This window comes from Taudactylus pleione, unplaced genomic scaffold, assembly GCF_031769625.1.
Source record: "Taudactylus pleione unplaced genomic scaffold, aTauple2 ptg000085l, whole genome shotgun sequence".
Taxonomy (NCBI): Eukaryota; Metazoa; Chordata; class Amphibia; order Anura; family Myobatrachidae; genus Taudactylus; species Taudactylus pleione.
This window is the reverse complement of record NW_028284487.1, coordinates 14,484,305-14,504,644: the sequence shown is the minus strand read 5'-3', so window position 1 is coordinate 14,504,644 and position 20,340 is coordinate 14,484,305. Positions and strand designations below refer to the sequence as shown.

The 20,340-nt window shown below is 42.5% G+C and overlaps 1 protein-coding gene across 1 annotated transcript in view; it reads right to left on the bottom strand.

The window, feature by feature from the left end:
* Positions 1-20,340, bottom strand: part of LOC148532063 (low-density lipoprotein receptor-related protein 5-like) — a 195,957-nt gene that overhangs the window by 66,945 nt on the left and 108,672 nt on the right. Inside the window, exon 8 of the mRNA XM_088468375.1 lies at positions 3,611-3,827. Coding sequence (XP_088324501.1) covers positions 3,611-3,827 — 217 coding nt within the window. The remainder of the gene's footprint in view (positions 1-3,610; positions 3,828-20,340) is intronic.

Below are 20,340 nucleotides of genomic sequence, written 5' to 3'. Positions count from 1 at the left end.
GGACAGGACAGAAAGGGCAGCTATGCCCTGGAACCAGATCAGTGACAGTGGACGCCAGTGCACTTCATTTACTCTGTTTGCAGAATCAAACTCATCTCATCTAGGAAGTACATATATGAGAAACACATCTTATGGTAAATTGCTACAATGGAAATGATCTTTCCCTGAAGCTAAACAGAAGTAATGCAGCACCTTTCAACATTAGGAGACAAGTTTGTGATAAAAAATATTTTAAGGTCACTAAAGTTCAAATATTATTTTCACTACTTTATTTAAGAACTAACACTTAACAATTCTAAATAGGACAGGTAAAATGCTTTTAAAATGTTAAATACGCAAGTACATTGATTTTTACCTATAAAGCAAGCTCAGTAAGAAGGAATCCTTTAATTGCTTGAGGAGCATATAAATGTTCGTTCCCCTTTTGAAGGTACATGCATGTACCTGCAATAATAAGCTAATGTGACATGCTGTGGGACAATTATAGGCTTTTTGTAAGAAATGGGACGTGCTCTGGGATGGTGACTAGCGGTCTAATTCTGTGGTCATCAGCATGGTTAGGTTTATATGCCATGTACTTGTCAATCAATAGGTCTAAAAGCTTTGGAATGTTCTTGCCCACTTGACCTAGGCTTATAAACCAATACAAATAATTGAAAATAAGTAGCTCATTCTAAAAATATGCATTCCTTTATAATATGAGGGGGTAGTGCTAAAATAAACACTTGAATTTCCCCGATTCCAGTTTCAGCCTCTGTACAATTCAAACACTGATGAATATTGCAATCAGTCTATTTGGCCATACAACATAGCAGAGAGAAATAACTTGCAGCAAGAAGACATGGATTACATACGATGTCAAGCCCAGGGCTCTTTTCCGCACACCCTGGGCTTTGAGTGTGGAATGAATTGTAGATGAAAGTTAATTATTATTTTTTTACAGGTAAACTACAGGTCCCAGCAAGCCTGCCCTGACATGATGGTACTTGCTGAACCACAACTGCCAGCAAGGGCCCGCTGGCACATGTAGCCCACCTGTACAATAAATATTTAACAAAAGACAGGACACAGGGCCTGATTCAGCTTTGGTAATAGAGTAAGATCAAGCAAGTAACTGAACCTGGACAAACCATGTTGCAATGCAAGGGGTGCAAATACATACATGTTTTTTGTCATGTAGGGTAAATACTGGCTGCTTTTGCATGTAAGACAAATGCTGGACAACTTAATTTTTACACGGCAATTTAAATTCCAGTTTGGACAAGCCCCTATTAAAACAATCTCTCTGCACATTTTATATCTGACCCACCTGCAGTGCAACATGGTTTTACCAAGATGCACAGTCACTCTATTCCTAAAGCTGAATTAGGCCCACAGACAGCAAATATGAAAGTTTTTTATTGAATAAAAACACCCCTGCATATCTCCTCTTTCACCAAATTATTACTTCCAATAAGAAGGGGTCACGTCCTCTTCAATCCATGTAGCATGCCGACTTAAAAAAAACTGGTCGCTATTATGGCAGGGGGACCCTATGCTGTGTGTTCCCCTGCTATAGCATCAACTGCCCCAGCTGTAACAGCCCAACGTTGGTTATTGGAAAATAGGGGAGAACCAGTAAATATGTCAAACAAAGCCTGAACAAATCAGCGATTTGTCTAGCACTTCCACTCTGCCACATATGAATGTCAATTATTGCAGTCGAATCCGCTGCAGACTAGGTGGTTGAAATTACTCAGGTATAGACATTGGATTACAAATGACAGTAAAAAATGATGCATAGTAAATAATGGTTTTTAAAACTGCAATTCACCATTTATGCCAGTCTGTTTCAATCCAAAAGTAACCCTGATCTTTAGTAAATTTAGAAAAAGGAGGGGGTTTAATCCCCTATTGTTCCTCAGCACACTGAATAATACTTGCAACAATATATAAAGACTATATGGTCATAGAAATTCAGAGATATTGGTTGCATGCATTTGCAAATACATGGGAAACTGCTAGGCCATGTCACGGCTTCTCTGTCACTAGCAGTCCCTAACACTAACGGGTTCACGTCCGGGGTGCAGTGCACCCCAAAAAACTTCCAGCCCAGGAACCCCCCAGGGCATCACACGAAAAATGGAAAAAGTGACAGTGCAGTGTAAAGTATAGATGTGTAAGACTAATAAATGTTGAAAAAGGGGGTTAAAATATATGTGAATTATTACATGAATAAAATACAAACATAACAGGTGATGTGAAAAGCAACTATGTGTATTAAGTGGGGCTTGCTGGTTCGAGTAGTGCTAGTTGGAGTTCCCAGGGGTGACTCCCTGGTGAGCTGGCTCTCAATTTGGATGTATTTATGTATGTGCCTTTATCAGGAGGCCTTACATTTGACAAATTTTATATGTGCCTTTATCATGAGGCCTTATAATTGGTATATTTGACATTTGGGGTGAGCGAAAAAAAACAAAAGGTTAATAGTTCAAAAGACCCAAAAACCAAAGAACTCTATTGGGGTGCACTCTATATAGCTAAATAATTAGCATAAAATTTTACTTTAATATCTGAAAAAATCAAGTATAAAAAGGACTTACACAGGTATGAGACTACCTGACCAGGAAAAGTGTGTTAAGGGTGAGTAAAGAAATCTTGGTTATAATAACCCAGATAAGGTAGGCGATATATAGAAAAAAAAACATTTAATTGACAATACAACATGAAACATTTATAAGGATATAACGTTTGGGCATAGGGCCCCCGGGGCTGGTCTGGCTGGGCCTCCTCAGGGCATCACCACTTAATAGTCATAGTTGCTTTTCACATCACCTGTTATGTTTGTATTTTATTCATGTAATATTTCACATATATTTTAACCCCCTTTTTCAACACTAATTAGTCTTACACATCTATACTTTATACTGCACTGTCACTCTTTTTCTATTTTTCGTGTGATGCCCTGGGGGGGGGGTCCTGGGCTGGATGTTTTTTGGGGTGCACTGTGCCCGGGCGTGAACCCCTTAGTGTTAGAGACTGCTAGTGACAGAGAAGCCGTGACGTGGCCTAGCAGCTTCCCATGTATTTGCAAATACATGCAACCAATATCTCTGAATTTCTATGACCATATAGTCTTCATATATTGTTGCAAGTATTATTCAGTGTGCTGAGGAACAATAGGGGGTTAAACCCCCCTCTCGCTTTATCTACTTGGTATGACCCCTCCCTTTCATGCGACTGATTAATCTAGATTGATTGAGCAGTTGCCATTTTTGTTTCTTTAGTAAATGTACCCTTTTGTATAACTTATATTTGACAGTCATGTGCATTGTATTCTTTTAAAAGTAAAATAATATGTCTTTATAAGAAAATTTGGCTTTACTTTCATTGTGAAAGCTACATTTATCTGCATAAGGAAAACTATTAAACTGGGTGGGAGATACTGAACGGTTTGCTTGGCTGAGAAAATACCAACCATTGGCTGGCTGCACAAAAAAACAAAAACCAACAACATAGAACATCTGGTTGTTATTTTTACTTAGAAGTTAAGACTGAACAAAATTAACAAATATATAAAGCGTGTAATGTTTAGAATGGTCTTATTTATGGTATAAACTAATCAACCTACCAAATGTGTTGGTTACACTGGCTGCTTTTAGCCCCATTAGGTCTGGCAGCTGGTCGATGATGATTTCCCGACTTGCCCTCACTTTATGAACTCTTTCAATGCTTCTTCTTTGCCAGTCAGTCCAATAGATGTAATCTCCCAACAGTGTGAAGCCAAATATATGCGGCAGCTTGTCTTCCAGCAGGGTCCTTCGCATACTTCCATCGACATTCATAACCTGATTGGAGAGAAAATAAATAACACATTGTTCATCTCCGTATTGCTTAATGCGCTCTCAGATCTAGTCTATGGACCGCTTGGAAATATTAGCAGAAGTCTCTGGGATGGGGTTTTGTAGGAAGAGATGTGAGTTACTGTGGCAAATTAAAAGTAAAACAAGAAAAAGCCTTCACTATCACTGCGATGTTCTGTTCCGGGCCAGCATCGGTGCACTTCTCTCAGGACATGCTGAATGCTGCTTAAGCAAACTCAAAATTAGGCATCATTGAACCCTACGTGAAATCGGTAATCAAATCACAGACACTGTGCTACACATCGTTGGCCCATTCACTAGTTTACTGCACATCACTAGTCCACAGATGCACGTCAAAATATTAACAATGCCCTCAAAACAAACCAATATAGTTTTTAATGTGTAAGCATTCACAGCATTCCTTTTTCCTTACAGATGCCATAATGAAACCAAATATATATTTATATTTAATAAAGAGTGGAGACATTGGTAATTTTCCTGTAGCTGCAGAAATGTTTCAAAGAAAAAAAATATTGCAGTTAGGATTATAAAATTTTACGGTTATTTTGAAAAGTCCGGGACAGGAGAGTGTGCCCGGGACAGGAGAGTGTGCCCGGGACAGGAGAGTGTGCCCGGGACAGGAGTAATAACCTTTGAATAACCTGCAGGCAAAAAAAAAAAAATGAAAGTTCCAAACCCATGAAAAAAAGGCTGCAGGTTTTGTTTCATTTGAATTACTCTGGTAACTAAGACGACACATGGGGCTGGATTCACATGCTATGTCGAACGTAGCTGTGCGATTTTTTTTTTTTTTTTTACTGTGCATGCGTCTAAACTGCACTGCACATTTCTTCACAGTTGTGATATTAGACGTGTTCCTGATCAGTGATAAGGGGGGGGTGGCTAATCAGAAGCACAGAGTGGGAGTGTCGCTGAAGTGTTTGCATACACATGCTTCATCGTTGCATATAGGAGACCATACTGAGGTGGAAAATCTGACCTGCCAAAGAGGTAGTGTAAATTTCAATGGCGACACCAATGGTGCTGTCTAAAAGGTAAAATAAGTGGTATTTCAGCATCTATGGGCGCTGACAGTGGGGTCTCAGTCCTTGCACATTTGGACGCACGGCTGCACACCAGGGAAGGGATTTGTAGAGGTATTAGCATAAAGACACCTACGCAGCTTTGTCAGACTTCAGAATCAGGCCCATAGTGTTATTCCTTTTTTCCCTACAGCTGCCACTAATAATTTACACTTTGTCAAGTGTTATGTGACTACCATGGCAACAACAGTTACGCGATATCTGATATGGGGCGGGATGTACTAAGCATCACATCAGTGATGCAGTACATTCAGCCTGTCTTCGGGTACATACCGCGGTTGATTATCAAGGTATGTACCTAGAATATCGCAAAGGACAGCTCTCTTGGTAACAGCAGGCCTTTGCAATGGCTCTGATCAGAGGGACTTCAGGGTTTAACATCCAGAAGTCCCTCTGGCATTCTTCTGCGCTTGCAAATCGGCTCTCTCTGAAGGGGGAGCATCCCGATAAAACGCCCATAGGCTTCTATTGGACAACGCCACCTGAAGGCTTTGTAAATATGGGGGATGTGGTAAAATCCCCGAAAACTGCATTTTCGGGGGTTTTACTGCATTTTCCAGTTTAGTACATCTTGGCCATGGTGAGCACATTGGATTTGGAACTACCCTCTAAGCACAATTACTCAACACCCCCATCCTCTTTCTCCACTATTATGTACATAGGGGGTTGGGTATGGGAATCCAGGCAGTCAGAATACAAACATCCCGACACTACCAGGTAATTGCCCTAATGCTGACCCTTACCCCTCCCCGGTGCCTAAACCTAAACCCCCCCCCACCCCAGTGCAAAAACCTAACCCCCCCCCCCCCCTCCCTAAACCTAACCCTCCCCCTGGTGTCTAACCCTAACCCCCCTCCTACGAGATGCCGGCGGTCAGGATACACATACTGCAGCCCGATTACCGACGCTATCGGGATTCCAGTGCCTGTATTTTGGCCATCGGCATCCCCTGAATTGTTTTACAGCCATAAAACAGTTATGGCAATTAGCAGTATACATTTCTTTCCAAATAGTCTTTCTTGCTCAACTAGAACAGCTTTAAAGCAACTCACATTTATTTCTATGGCACTGTCATTAAGTTTTACAAACAAGTCTGATCAAGCCAGAGAACCATAAAACAAAGCATTTGTATGTATTGTACTTAATGAATATTATAGCTTAAAAAAATAGACTTTCCTACTAAACAACAAGGATTACACCTTTTAAGTCAGCAAGAATAGAAGCATCCTGGGTAATTAAGGATATTATAGCAGAGAGACACCAGAATGTACCTTGATATCTCTTAATCCTATTCTCCCATGGATGATATAAGCATGTTAAGCTCCTGAGTGCTGGATCACCACACCTTCCACTCTGAGGAGACGGACATGGGGAATCTTGAGTGAAATCTACACTCATCACCTCAGGGACATAAAACTAATGGATGTCTTGCAACATTCAGAAGACAGCAGGTAGAGAGAAGAGGGGTGTGGTGCTTCACTATATATGAGCTCAGTGAAGAAAAGTCACAAGTCTACTACAGGCCTCACTTTGAAACACAGTCTCCAGTCTTTAAAGAAGAAACTAACAACATCGTCCTATGAAACCATACAAAGTAAAGATCTTAGGAGCTTTTCCCAGAACACAACAGAAGAGAGACGGATGTGTGATATGTAAAGATTTCACAATTCCCAGGAACTATGCAGCATCTAATGTACTAAAACATTGCTGCTGGCAGCTAACTTTTCATTAATGTCAATGGAGGCACATCTTTCCTGGCTTCTTAAATATAAATAGATGGATCCTGTTGCCTTCTAGACTGACTGGGTCTTCATTTCTACTTGACTGTAGGGTATTCTGCTGGATGCAACTGCTACTGTTTATGCATTTAGAAATAAGGTATTAGACACAGTCTGGGCCATTAAATAAGGAGTGTTCAATTCAAAGAGTGACAGCCACGCTATTTCCAGGGACACTGCACTTTATAGAAACATTAGTGAGTAGACATTGATGTGGACTTTCTAAAAAAGTTGAGCCCGGGATGCCTTTCATTATGAAACCTAGGACAGATTTTGGCAAGTATTAGAAATCACTTTGACAGCGAGTTTGCAGGCATTAGAATGCCAACAGCAGCAACAAGAAAACAAACACATGGACTAATGATGGGTACACACTGCAAACGATATATAATCATGATGCACAGCAGATGCAGTGAATGATAGGTCTGTGAAACAGTTTTTCACAGATATATTGCATTGGCTGTGCTGCACAGCAGATGCACTATACCTAGAAGATCGGTCGTTCACGTCTGCTTGTGTGTACCCATGACTGACGGGCCCATATGCTGGCCACAGAAACCAGCGACGATGGCAACACAGCTGGTTCCTCTGGCCAGAAATATTGTGTGGCCGATTGGTATTAGTGTAGGCTTACCAAAATCAGTTTGTTCTGTCTGTTGGACTCCGATCTCTAGTCTTTTTCCAGATATAAAGCTGCAATATATTATCCTTGTGCCATAAAATCTTATATAAAATTATGTATTTTAGCTATGCCTGAGAATATTTACATATATAGACTAAGTCTAAGAGTAACATTTCCTCCAGCTTTATTTTCATTAGAAAGTCAACAGATTAGATGACCTGCCCTATAAACAGACTATTCTGCAGGAATTTCCTCATGCAGCTACTAAATGTCCATGCAGGGGAGAGTATGTAAACTATTCTGAGACGAGAAGGGAAAGGAAACGGATACACATTTGGCTCACAGCAGGATATATCCTACATGCATTTCTAATCACATTTTAAAATGCAAGTTGAAGTAACTGTAAGCCTTATAAAGACTAAAGTAGCACCTACTTGCCCACCTCTCTGCAGTTCTAGGCGACCATGATGTCAAAATGGTCATTAACGTCAGTTAAACTTATGTCATGTTTTTCGGTACAACAAAAAACAGCCGCAAGACTATCGGTGGAAGAAATCCTGGCACCTGCAGTAGAGGTCTGTGACCTCATTATCCCACCTCTTCCAAATCTGATAGATAAAATTGAGACTTTGCTATAATAGTTTACATTTCAAAAACCACCAACATAGGTTGTCTTAATTACCTTAATAATGTGCATTAATAAACTTCTTTATGAAAGGTTTGGAAAATTGTTAGTCACTAAAAAAAAAAAAATCCTTAAAGGGCGCAGCTACACTGCACAGTGGCCAACTGAGACGGCTTTATCAGCTGTGAGGTGCTGAACAATGATACCAGGGAAATTATTTACACCAAGAAACAAGATTTGGTAAAATGCTATTATACGATAGTCATATTTTGTAGTTTTAGAATGAAATAAAACACTTAAAAATATTAAGTATTAAAAAATAGTCAACTTAACACCAGCAACATAAAATTACAATTCCAAAGACAAAAAAAAATAAAAAATTTGAGAAAAACAATTCTGTAACTGAAAGGTCCTATTACACATCGAGCCCAAGGTCTATATAATGTTATTTTTAGAGTGCTTTCAAATTAAGTTTGCTTAAAAAGATTTTGAATAGTACATTTTCTCCGCATACCATTATAGATCAAACAATATTTCTTTCCTTATTCATATTATTTGAACACGTTTCAAGGGCAGCAGACCACTTCCTCTAGGGAGTCCCTAAGGAAGAGGGCTGCTTATACTTGAGACACGTTGGTCAATAATAACCAGCTCTCAGACTGCATTTACTTACCAGGAAACTAAGTGGTCAAAGCAGAAGAGTTGTTCAGGCTGAAAAGCCAAGCAGCTGCTCAGGTACTACACACTGGAAGAGCGAGAACTCTACAACTTACGCCTGTGTGCTTACTACCAGAGCCCAGTTACAGTGCAGGGGTGTGTTCCGGCCAGGCCAGAGCCCAGTTACAGTGCAGGGGTGTGTTCCGGCCAGAGGCCAGTTACAGTGCAGGGGTGTGGTCCGGCCAGAGCCCAGTTACAGTGCAGGGGTGTGGTCCGGCCAGGCCAGAGCCCAGTTACAGTGCAGGGGTGTGGTCCGGCCAGGCCAGAGCCCAGTTACAGTGCAGGGGTGTGTTCCGGCCAGGCCAGAGCCCAGTTACAGTGCAGGGGTGTGTTCCGGCCAGAGCCCAGCCCCAGTTACAGTGCAGGGGTGTGTTCCGGCCAGAGCCCAGTTACAGTGCAACATTGTGAACGTGTCCACATTCTGAAGATGTGGTGACCGCCAACATGTTGAACCACATCAACATGGATACCTGTGACAATGTGACTGGATCCCCAGAGGTGTATGGAAGCTGCATATTATCAAGCCAAAACTGCTTTTAGGTTAATTGTCTCAGGTCTGTTACTGAGTGATCTGCAGTTTCATGAATAAGACTCTTCATAAAGGAGATCTGGGACAAAATCTTCTGCAATCGTTAAAAGCAGGCACTGCTTCTGTATCATTGCTGGCATAAGAGACACACTGCAGGCTGCAAGTATTTTCACTTTTGCACTACTATAGTTGGAGGTCTCATTTTCAATTCCCATTTCAGTGCCATGTATAAGGACCATGCATGAGATATACTAAATGAAATGGGTTACTGCATAGTAATGTAAAGAAAATTGCCATGCCTTCATCCAGTGTCTGCTGTGCACATTCACAGACCATCCAACATTACCCCCTTCCATCTAACACAAAATGCTCTGCTCCTGGACCTCCCTACAACTAGTTAATTGATGGAGAAAGTTTCAGTACAAGGTGACTACAATCCTAAATTAAGAGGGAAGTCTTAAGGTGCGTACACACGGACAGATTTATCGATACGATATGAATGATAACACTATCGTTCAACGATATATTGGTCATTTTTATTCAGTGAACGACCAACGATGCGTGTTCTCACATGAATGATTACGATATCTATGATCGTCCATGCATGCAGGCCAATCTCGACGATATTGTCAACTTTGCATGTTCAGAGATGTGGCAGGATGACTCACTGAAAGATCTTGGAAAGAGATTGTCACAATCGTGGGATTTAAAGACTGTGTTCCTGGACTGGGCCTTGGACCTGTATCACTTGGCGCAGACGCCCGCAGGAGGAGACTTGGTTTAATAAAGTTCCTCCGCATGAGAGGAAGCAGTGAACTAATAGGGAATTTGAGTACTGCTAGAAGTGGTGTGGTAGCTTGGAAGCCACTTGGAAAGACTGGATAGCCTTGTGTGGACGTTAGGAGCTGAGAAGCTACGTGGAGCGGCTGGATAGCCGTGGGTAGACGTTGGTAGCTGGGTGGCTACGTGGAGCGGCTGGATAGCCGTTGGTAGACGTTGGTAGCTGGGTGGCTACGTGGAGCGGCTGGATAGCCGTGGGTAGACGTTGGTAGCTGGGTGGCGCGGCTGGATAGCCGTGGGTAGACGTTGGTAGCTGGGTGGCTACGTGGAGCGGCTGGATAGCAGTGGGTAGACGTTGGTAGCTGGGTGGCTACATGGAGCGGCTGGATAGCCGTGGGTAGACGTTGGTAGCTGGGTGGCTACGTGGAGCGGCTGGATAGCCGTGGGTAGACGTTGGTAGCTGGGTGGCTACGTGGAGCGGCTGGATAGCCGTGGGTAGACGTTGGTAGCTGGGTGGCTACGTGGAGCGGCTGGATAGCCGTGGGGTAGACGTCGGTAGCTGGGAAGCTACGTGGAGCGACTGGAGCACAGTGGGAAAGCTCACTAGGAAACTAGTTGCACTGGCAACTTGTGTCAGCATTGGGGAACCTTATATAGTGGACGCTGGGAGCTGACAGGCTGAGAGAGAAGAAGACTCCTCGTTGGTGGTAGCGTGTCACATGGGCAATCCAAGATGGCCGCGCCCATGGACCGGAGGACAGCGCTTCTCAGAAGAAGTCAGCGGGGACCAGCGACCAGCAGGAGCCAGCGTGGGAGCAGGAGAGCAGCGGGACCTTCCAGAGGACAGCGGAGACCGGCCAGAGAGAGAGGGAAGCAGCGCACAGCGCGGGAGCCGGAAGACAGCGCGGGTCAGCACCCGCAAAGGTAGGTGACGGGGTCTGATTCTGGGGTCTCCAGGGCAGCGTGTGACAGAGATGTTTTGGTGCATAAACACGGTCAGATTTTTCTTCAGATCTGAACGATAATTAAAAGAATTGTTCAATCGTTCATATCTAAAGGAAAATCTGACATATCTGTCAGATGAATGATTTGAACGATGCGCATTCCCGATGGTCAGATAACGATATCTGACATCTGATGTGTTTGCAGTCAGACTTGGATGATTCCATTTATTTTAATGCAGTCAAAAATCTTTAAAATCTTTGGTAAAATCGTTCATCTGACAAATCTGACCGTGTGTATGCTCCATTTGAAAGATCTTTGAAAGATCTTTCAAGTCGTTGGTGGTACAGATCATACTGTGTGTATGCAGCTTAATGGTGCACACTCACATAGCGATCAGCCAGCTATGCGATATCACTGGCTGATCGCCCCGGAACTGTGCCTGGTGTGTTGGATGATCTATATAGATCATCCAACACACCACCAACTCTAGCAACCCGCAATCAACGTTTTGATAGGCAACGGTAACAATAACGTTCAAATGGTCCTTTTAAATTGCTACATGTGTATGCACCATAAAGTATGGTAACGTATGGGGAGTAAATGATGATCAGCAATTTGCTCCCAAATGCCAGAAAACACATAAAAATGGTCGTTCAGACAAGTTTGAATAAATTATTTAGATCAAACATTTAACACACCGTTTTTGTCCATTTTCCAGCGTTTGGGAGCAAATTGCTGATTGTCATTTGCTTTCATACCTTACCAGATTTTCATTCCAACCAATCAACTAGTTAGATGGTTGGATGTAAGTTGGTCTACTGTGTGGCCAGCTTAATTGCAGAGCATGTTGTAACTGGAGGAAGGGGTCATTTTGGATGATCTGGGTTCACAACTCCAACCCTCAAGTACCCCAAACATGTCATTTTGTGGATTTCGGTCTGTGAAAGCAGATGGGATCATTACTGACCCAGCAACATAGAATAACTCACCTGTGTGTGATTAAAGAAATCCACAAAACATGACCTGTTGGTGGTACTTTAGGACTAGAGTTGAGAACCACTGACCTATTCTGTTAGCTCCATCTATTGGTCAGCCTCCTACCAGGGATATTGCCAGAGGTGTGTCCCATCTAAGCTTCCACTAACTTCCTAATTGGATTCTGGGAACATGAAGGTGTATCCTACATTTTCCACACTGAGCACTGTAAGAAGATTAAAACACTGATGAAATGTCGACATGTTAAGAATGTTGACTTAATGTTCCTGGTGGCCCAGCGGTAACATACCTGCTCCCGATAGCTGCAGTGGCTCCAGTGCGGCTTTTGGGTCCCAGCGGTCATGTAACTGTCACTACCGGGTCAGACATGTGATTCTCCATCATTCTGGAAAGTATTCTTCCCCTAACCCTATAATGCCTAAACCTAACCTAACCCACCCCCCCCGCAGCCTAACCCTAATCTGTCCCCGCAGTCCAACCCTAACCTCCCCTCCACAACCTAAACCTAACCCTCCCCCTGCAACCTAACCTTAATGTCGACATTCTGTGAAAGCGACATGTCACGTGTCGACATCATGCCTGTCAACATTTAAACAATATTGACAACATAAATCTCGACACTGATTTTGACTTTACAACTGCATAAAAAGTTAGTTGCCCTATTCTATACTGCAGCAGATTCTCTACATGTGCTCACCCATGTTGGTTTGTGTGCTCAGGTTTCTCATATACTATATACATACACTTCAACATATTCTTCTATGGGTATATTTTATATTATTTGCATATTACTATGTCTCCCACACACACTGAAATCATTATTTATTGTACTGTATGCGGTGTTAACATGGTACATTTTATTGCATACTTGAATTTCGTTTAATTGGTAAAACTGGAATACAATCATGGTACTACAATAAAACACCAAATTCTAGTCTGGAATCATTATTAGAAAGGAGGAGTGGTGCCAAGATGTCGTCAAACTATACACAGGCCATAGGTAAGTCTACAGAGGACAGAACAAAAATGCTCCCCCTATTTCTCTTCACCTAGAAAATACCAGAGTCATTCACAAATGATTCCTCTGCTTAGAAAAGAATGCTATATTATAAGTTTCTTATATTATAACTAGGAGATATTTGCAGTTGAAACCCTATGCTCTAAAAGGAACTGCATAGGTGACAACCTGTTCAAGTCTTTGGACAGATAAAGCTCATCACAAAACATTCATTTAAATGGAGCCCTGGCAGAATGCACAGCAACGAAAGCTCGCCATAGACGCTACGTCTCATTCTTTCCCTGCCTGACACAGAGGAGAGATCGGAGCAGGGCTGAGGAGCCCAATAATTTATTTTGAAAATCTTTCAAGTCTCTCACTATTTGGACACTGTGGCTAATGTTCCCGGAGGGTCCTGCCCTCTCAATAACCTTTATAAATTAATGTTCTATGGCTCTCCAACAGCTTCTCTCTGCTTTTCTAGGAGTCTTCTGTTGATGTAAAGCAAAGAGTGTAACAGAGGGCCTCAATCACTGTTGCTGTTTATCGGACTATAAAAATACATTAAAAAGAACTTACCCCCATCACAATGGTCACTTCAACATGTATACTGATAATGGTATGATTTACACAGCTCATACCGATAAAGCATCAAACACTGGTTAAAGCTTACAAACAATAAACCTACTAAATTGGGACTATAGGGTAAGGTACCTCGCAAACCAGTATTAACACTTGGTGCATTCTTAGCAGTTGAAGTGGCACAGAGGTTACCAAAAGACAGTAACATAGACATCATTTGGTCACCGTGGGTTCCAAGCCACGTGTTTCAAATAAGTTCATGATGACAACTGATCACTATTGCTGCGCTTTTCCAGGTAGTTGTCTACTACAAATGTTTGCGCTCATTTGGATGAGCCCTAGCTATTCCTTCGTGGAAAGGAAAAAAAAAAAAAAAAAGATTTACCATGGCTCAAAATCATTTCTAAATTGCTAGCGCCAGCAGCAGGGCCTCTCACATGGTCTCATGTTACATTGCTGTGCCTTCCATGTGTACTTCCTATGTTCCTCATACTCTGCTGTGCTGAATAAGTAGTTGGTGCTTCAAAAATAAAAGTTTAAACAAATTAAACTCACGAAAAAAATGTTTCTGCTTACTGATTATATAGCTGTAGTACAATATCCTAGTTAGGAAATACAATGTTCTTTAGATACGGATGTGTCCTCATACAAATATTGCTTCTCGGCACGCTAGGTCCCATCTGACTTGCGCTGAAAGTCTTTTTTTTGTCCTTTTCACCCGAAAAATCATCTTAGTCGCAAACCGCTTCCTGGCTGCACAGAGTAATTTTATATGTGACACGTGTACTATATCTGTGTGCGACTAGTAAGCAATAATGAGTGGTACATCACAGAAACCATCCGGTAAATCAATAGAATGTGCTTTATTTAATAAAGAAATGTGGGAATGAATCCCCCAAAAACGAATAAATGTGTATTACTGACCTGGTGAGAACAATCTCACCATAGTGGACAATTAAAAATAATAAAGTATTCCACTATCAGCTTAAAAAACAAAAAATTAGCAAGCTTTAAAAAAAAACAACAAAAAAAACACTGCGTATACTTTTAAACAAAATAAATGATAAAAATGTAAGAACTACAAATCTAAAAAGGTGCCCATATATCTGACCGGTATTTCCGCGATCCTGCGACACGATCAGAAAAGCAGATCTGCAGGGTGGAAACGCCGGCCAACCAACATCGATGGTCAGTGATCCATCGCATGATCGCTGAAATATTACATGTTAAATGTCCCCGATTTGAGGATCGCGATCAAAAATGATCACATCGGGAAATTACAACATGTTGGATTTCTGCGAACCCGCGATGCCAGGTTGCAGCATCGCGGGATCGTGGCAATCAATCGCTGATGGATGGGCCCCATGACGCTTTCCCGACGTTAAAGTGGACGCTTGGAGATGACGTCATCTCCAAGCGCCACTGAAGCCGGACCAATCGGCCGGCTTGCAGCGCACTCCAGGTCATCATGACCCGGAGTGTGCTGTTCTCACAGCAGGGTTTCACGGGCTACACCAGTGTTAAACCCTGCTATTTACCTGGGTTGGATCGCCGGGTCACTCGACCTTTTCCACCAGGGAGCTGCCCGAGTTAACCCTGCAATAACCCGGGTTTTAGCTCTGGTGTAAAAGGGGTAAGAGAAGTGTGTGATTATAACTGCATCTGCGGTAGGGAATTTACACTGTAAGCTCCAATGGACAGGGACATATAGGAATGATTAAATATTCTCATAATATGGAGGCACGGTAAATACAATACAAATAAAAAAAATAAAAAACACAGTGGTATTTGCAGAATAAATATAAGTTTTATTCAATGAAAGGGGTGGCTTAAAAGTCACAGGGGGTTGGAATTTGATGCAACGTTTATACTTCAAATGAAACAGTTTATACTTAAAATATTTCCACCTCTAACACCCGTCCATTTCTGGTGTGTGGCGGTATCACGTTAGAGCTACACTCCATGTTCCTGTACCTGAGGAAGGAGCTAGAATTGTAGCAGTGATTAGGGACTGCTACAGCCTGGCTGAACTTTTAACATCAATATAGATATCAGTAGGTATCCGGTTGCTTTTTATCGACCTAACTGAGATCGACAATACAAACATCGACCACAGTATATCAATGCCAACTAGTTCGACAGGAACAATTGCTCGACAAACCATATGATTGACCAGGCCCCTAGATCGACCACCTGTAGTTCGACACGGACCTGAGATCGACACAACATAAGATCGAAACAAAGCAGATCGACAAGAAACAAGATAGACAGATCGAAGTCAAATAGGTAGACAGTGAATAGATCGACATATCAAAGATCGACTAGTCCAAGATCGATGCCAACTAGGTCGACAGATTGACACGCTGCCCACTAATAATGGCGCATCCCGACGCTACTTTCAACTGTGGAACCACAGGTGCCAGCCAGCCCTGTCATCCATTCAAGCACTCCTGGCAATGCTAGCCCAAACGTACACCTTGCAGGCCTTGTCCTTAATTGTTGGGCACCCCTTCATCAACCCCTCCCTCCCCGCTATCCTGGACATGGGCGCATCCATCTAGCTTAAGACGCTGCCCGCTGAAAGCGCATCTCCCGATACTACTTTCAATCGTGGAACTACAGGTCCCAGCCATTCCTTTCATCCTGTAAACATTTTAGGATCACAACTTTTACTTGGCTGTAAGGCTGGGGTGGGTGGACTAAACTTTCTTTTACTGGGCATCACCTTTTTAATGTGTAGGACTAGAACAATCCCTTTTCTTACATTGTATACTTATATTAAAGTTCTTCGAATGCAGCACTCTAATTGCAGATGCCGTCAGAAGGAGTCCAAGTCCTTCAGCATTAGAATATTTACACACAGCAGCTGCATCCAAAAACGCAGCTGCTGCGTGTTCTGCATCCACATCTTAATCAGTACCCTATACCTACAACTCTTCCCCCCGCTAACCTCTGCCTAACCCTAACCTCCCCCCTAAAACCTCCTCTAGTCTCCAAACCACCCACAAGCTATCCTACCCAATTGCATCCCCTATATACAGTCCACACATAACTTTACATATTTTCCCTTTGTCCACTTTTACAAACTTTGTGTAACTGGATTATACAGCCCACCAATAACCTCTGCAATCTGGCTGGGCCAATATGCAACAGGTAGCACCTATCCTTGTGTATCAATGCCCATTTCCCTATAGATCATAAGCTTGTAAAGAAGATACATTTCAGTGTGTTCTAGCTAAACACAACCTTCATGTCTGCATAATGTTGGACCCTCTTCCGAGTAGCCAGCACATTAATATTCATGAATGAGTGTGAGAATATCCAAATAAAGACCGTTGTATACACTCTGCGTTAGATACTATACCTCTGAAATGATCTAAATACTGACATGGTCCCATTTTTGTTATTTGCTGTTTCTGGAGGGGACGGGGGGGGGGGATATTAATGCTTTAGATCATGGGTCTTCAACCTTTGTCACTCCAGCTGTTGTGGAACTACAGATCCCAGGATGCCCTGCCACAGTTTTAACGTGCTGTTATATAAAAACAGTGGCAGGGCATGCTGGAATATGCAGTTCCACAGCAGTTGGAGGGCCACAGGTTGAAGACCCCTGCTTTAGATGCACTAGGCATACCCCCAGCATGACGTGATCATGTGCCCTCTCTCATTAGGGTACATATTGTCCTGCTTTACCCAGTGGCAATGCTGGGAGGCACAACTTCATGTTAGACTTACTTAGACTGTACTATTGATATTAGATTTCTATTGATATTAGATTTCAGAACCACTTCAAGTGCAAACGCTCCAGTTATGAAAATTATATTATCCAAATTATTACATATCTTGCTCATGATGTAAAGGCAAAGGTTAAATACTGCAAATACTTAACTTGCTGTTATTGTGCAGCAATTGTAATCTAAGCGTCTATTACTTTATGTAACATTTTACCTTAGGATACAAATCTAGATTTAATGTGCAAAACACATCACTCACTAGAGAAACAAAAATACTTTCCAAATCTTACTATATCCACATGATGAATTTCTAAGTAGCTTATCTTCTCATCACATGGGGGAATACAGGATATCATATGTAAGGTCTGGAAGAGCCCGCAATCCGCAGGCTCATTCACTTATCTAAGTGATCTCTATGAGGACAAGTGTCACTAGGAGAGGGTGGTTTTGTTTGTGGCTCATTTACATAATTGCAGCAAAACTAGGACTAGATTCTATCCGGTTGTACACTAATGTTGTGGTTGACTGCAGCTGAGACAGCTGCTGGGAAAATGTATTCTACAATTCATCCCATATGTGGGACAGATCACACGCTGGATGGCACAAGACAGTGATAAAATGGCTCAGAAATACTTTGAATGCATTCATTTCCCTGAACCAACTTCCAGCAGATGAATATAAAAAGGATGGTATGTGACCCTTAACCTCAGTCTACAAATGGTTTCCAGAAAACAACATACTTTAGAATTAGGCCAGTATACACACGCACATATAGGGGATAGAGGATTATGCTTGGTATATACACAGCACGTAATATTTACACAGACATGGACTGCCTAAACACTAAAGGGTATTAGGGTAACACCTAGCTTAACATCGATTGCTGAATTACAACTCGGTATGCTCTGCTAGCCAATGGCTAGTTATGTAACAAAGAAGGAAACCCAAACTTAGTTTAAACCATATTACATAAGACATTTTTCCAATTTATTTACAGTGCATACTTAAAGCCAATGCTGGAATAAAAAAAACAGTGCTGAATAATGTAAATTTAAAAACAAAAATGTATCTATCTATTTGTATACCTCCCTCCCATGCATCAAACCTTAATCATATCCCAATCTGCACAGCCCCACTTAAATAAAGCCAAATCCATTAGATCTGGACTTTTGGGAGTTATTAAAAAATTAACAATCCAGTTTTACCATTACATTTAACTGCAGCCCTGTTAAACTTCTTTAAAGACCAGTGCAGCTTCTCCAAAATAGTTAGAACTAATGGGATCATCTCATAGATGTGAAAGTTAACAGTGACATCCATGGCTCTGTCCCAGTGTATGATGCAACCAATCCAGAAAGTGCATTGCTCAGCAGCAAATCTGCTTATACTGCCTAATGAGAGAAGATATTCCCCATAAGAAGAAGAGGAGAGACATTCACGGTGCACACAATTAGCAAAGTACAAAACACTCCAAATGTTTCATTCGGGATGTAGTTAGAATACGACGCACAGGAACCCGTCTGACGGAATCCCGGCGTTGAAATCCCGATGTAGTACTAAAGATAGGCGTCTAAATACAGACGCCCATCTTTAGCCAGACGACGGAATCCAGACAGACTGCTTCCCGGATGAAGGTAAGCGGGGAGGGTTAGCTGTTTGCTGTGAGAGAGGGGGGGGGGGGGGTTTAGGCACCACCCCAGGAGTTTTAGGGTTTGGGTCGTTTGACACCACACGATCTAGCCAATGACAGCACGACAGGTCGTCCAACAGCCCCATCCACAAGCTTGGGGTCGTTCACTTGGAGCAGCATGTACTGTAGGCTCGATCTGTCGATGCTGTGAACGACCCTGCAGGAGCGACCATGGTCTGTCATAGTGGGTACACACTTGCAGACGTGGACAAGTCGTCGGCCCAATCCGCCGGATCGGGCGACATAGTCTAGTGTGTAACTAGCTTTACAGAGATCACAGCACAGGAAGGTGGATACAGGCTAATCTGTACAGGTGACCGGTCCCTTACCAGGAACACTGGACCATCTTGCACAATTGTAAGTTACAATTTTATTTTTAATAAATTAAGAGGTAAAATTCTCTGTATCCAGTTGGCATTTGATGTATATCTAACAAAATTCTTCCATATGAAATAAAATCTCCAAAAAATCCAAGCCTAGTAAAGACTCTTAAAAAAAAAAATGAAACCTTGTCTATGTTCAACTTTTTCCATGAAACATGGTTATTTCTTACAGACCAGCAGCATCAGTATGCACAACTCAAAATAAGCTAATTCCCCGTTTTGGCAGCCTTTCCCACTCCAATGCCTTCATTGGGGTCTTTACACGCCAGTGTGCCTCCCTCTCCTGACAGCAATCCATCCAGGGCTGGAGGGGGGAGAGGGTGCCTGAGTAAGAAAGCTAAACAATACCAGCTGCTATCATTCAAAGCGGGTTGCGCCACATTAGCATCAAAGGATATTACTCAATCTTTAGTCAAAGCACATTTCATAACACTAAATGCTCTGTTAATAGCTGTGTTTGCTCTCGCAAACGCCAGTTTTAACAATAAAATAAAACCTCTCACAAAAAGGCGACAAACTGCATACTTTAGTGACCCAAACTGCGCCCCAATTGCATCTTACACTATAGACAATACCACCACACACGTACATAGCAAGTTGACCACTGAAATACAGTATCTTGATGATGTGGCCTAAGACACCAAATACAGACGCCGGAAGCCCGAACAGAAGATCCCAACTAGGGCTGGTAAGCACCCCAACCATCCCTTAGTGGTGCCTAACCCTAACCTCCCTCCCGCACCCTAAACCTTACCCTCCCGAGGGGGGTGCCTAACCCTAACCTCCCCGCACACTAAACCTAACCCTCCTGGGGGGAGAGAGGATGCCTAAACCTAACCTCCCCCCAGTGGTGCCTAGCCCTAACACTCCCCGGTGCCTAAACCTAACATGCCCCAGTGGTGCCTTACCCTAACCCCCCTAAACCCCCCCTCCCTTCCCCTCCGGCTAACAGCAAGAAAGCCCCAGTGAAGTCTGAAGGATTTATATGCACCACACTGCTGTAAAGTGTTCATTCAG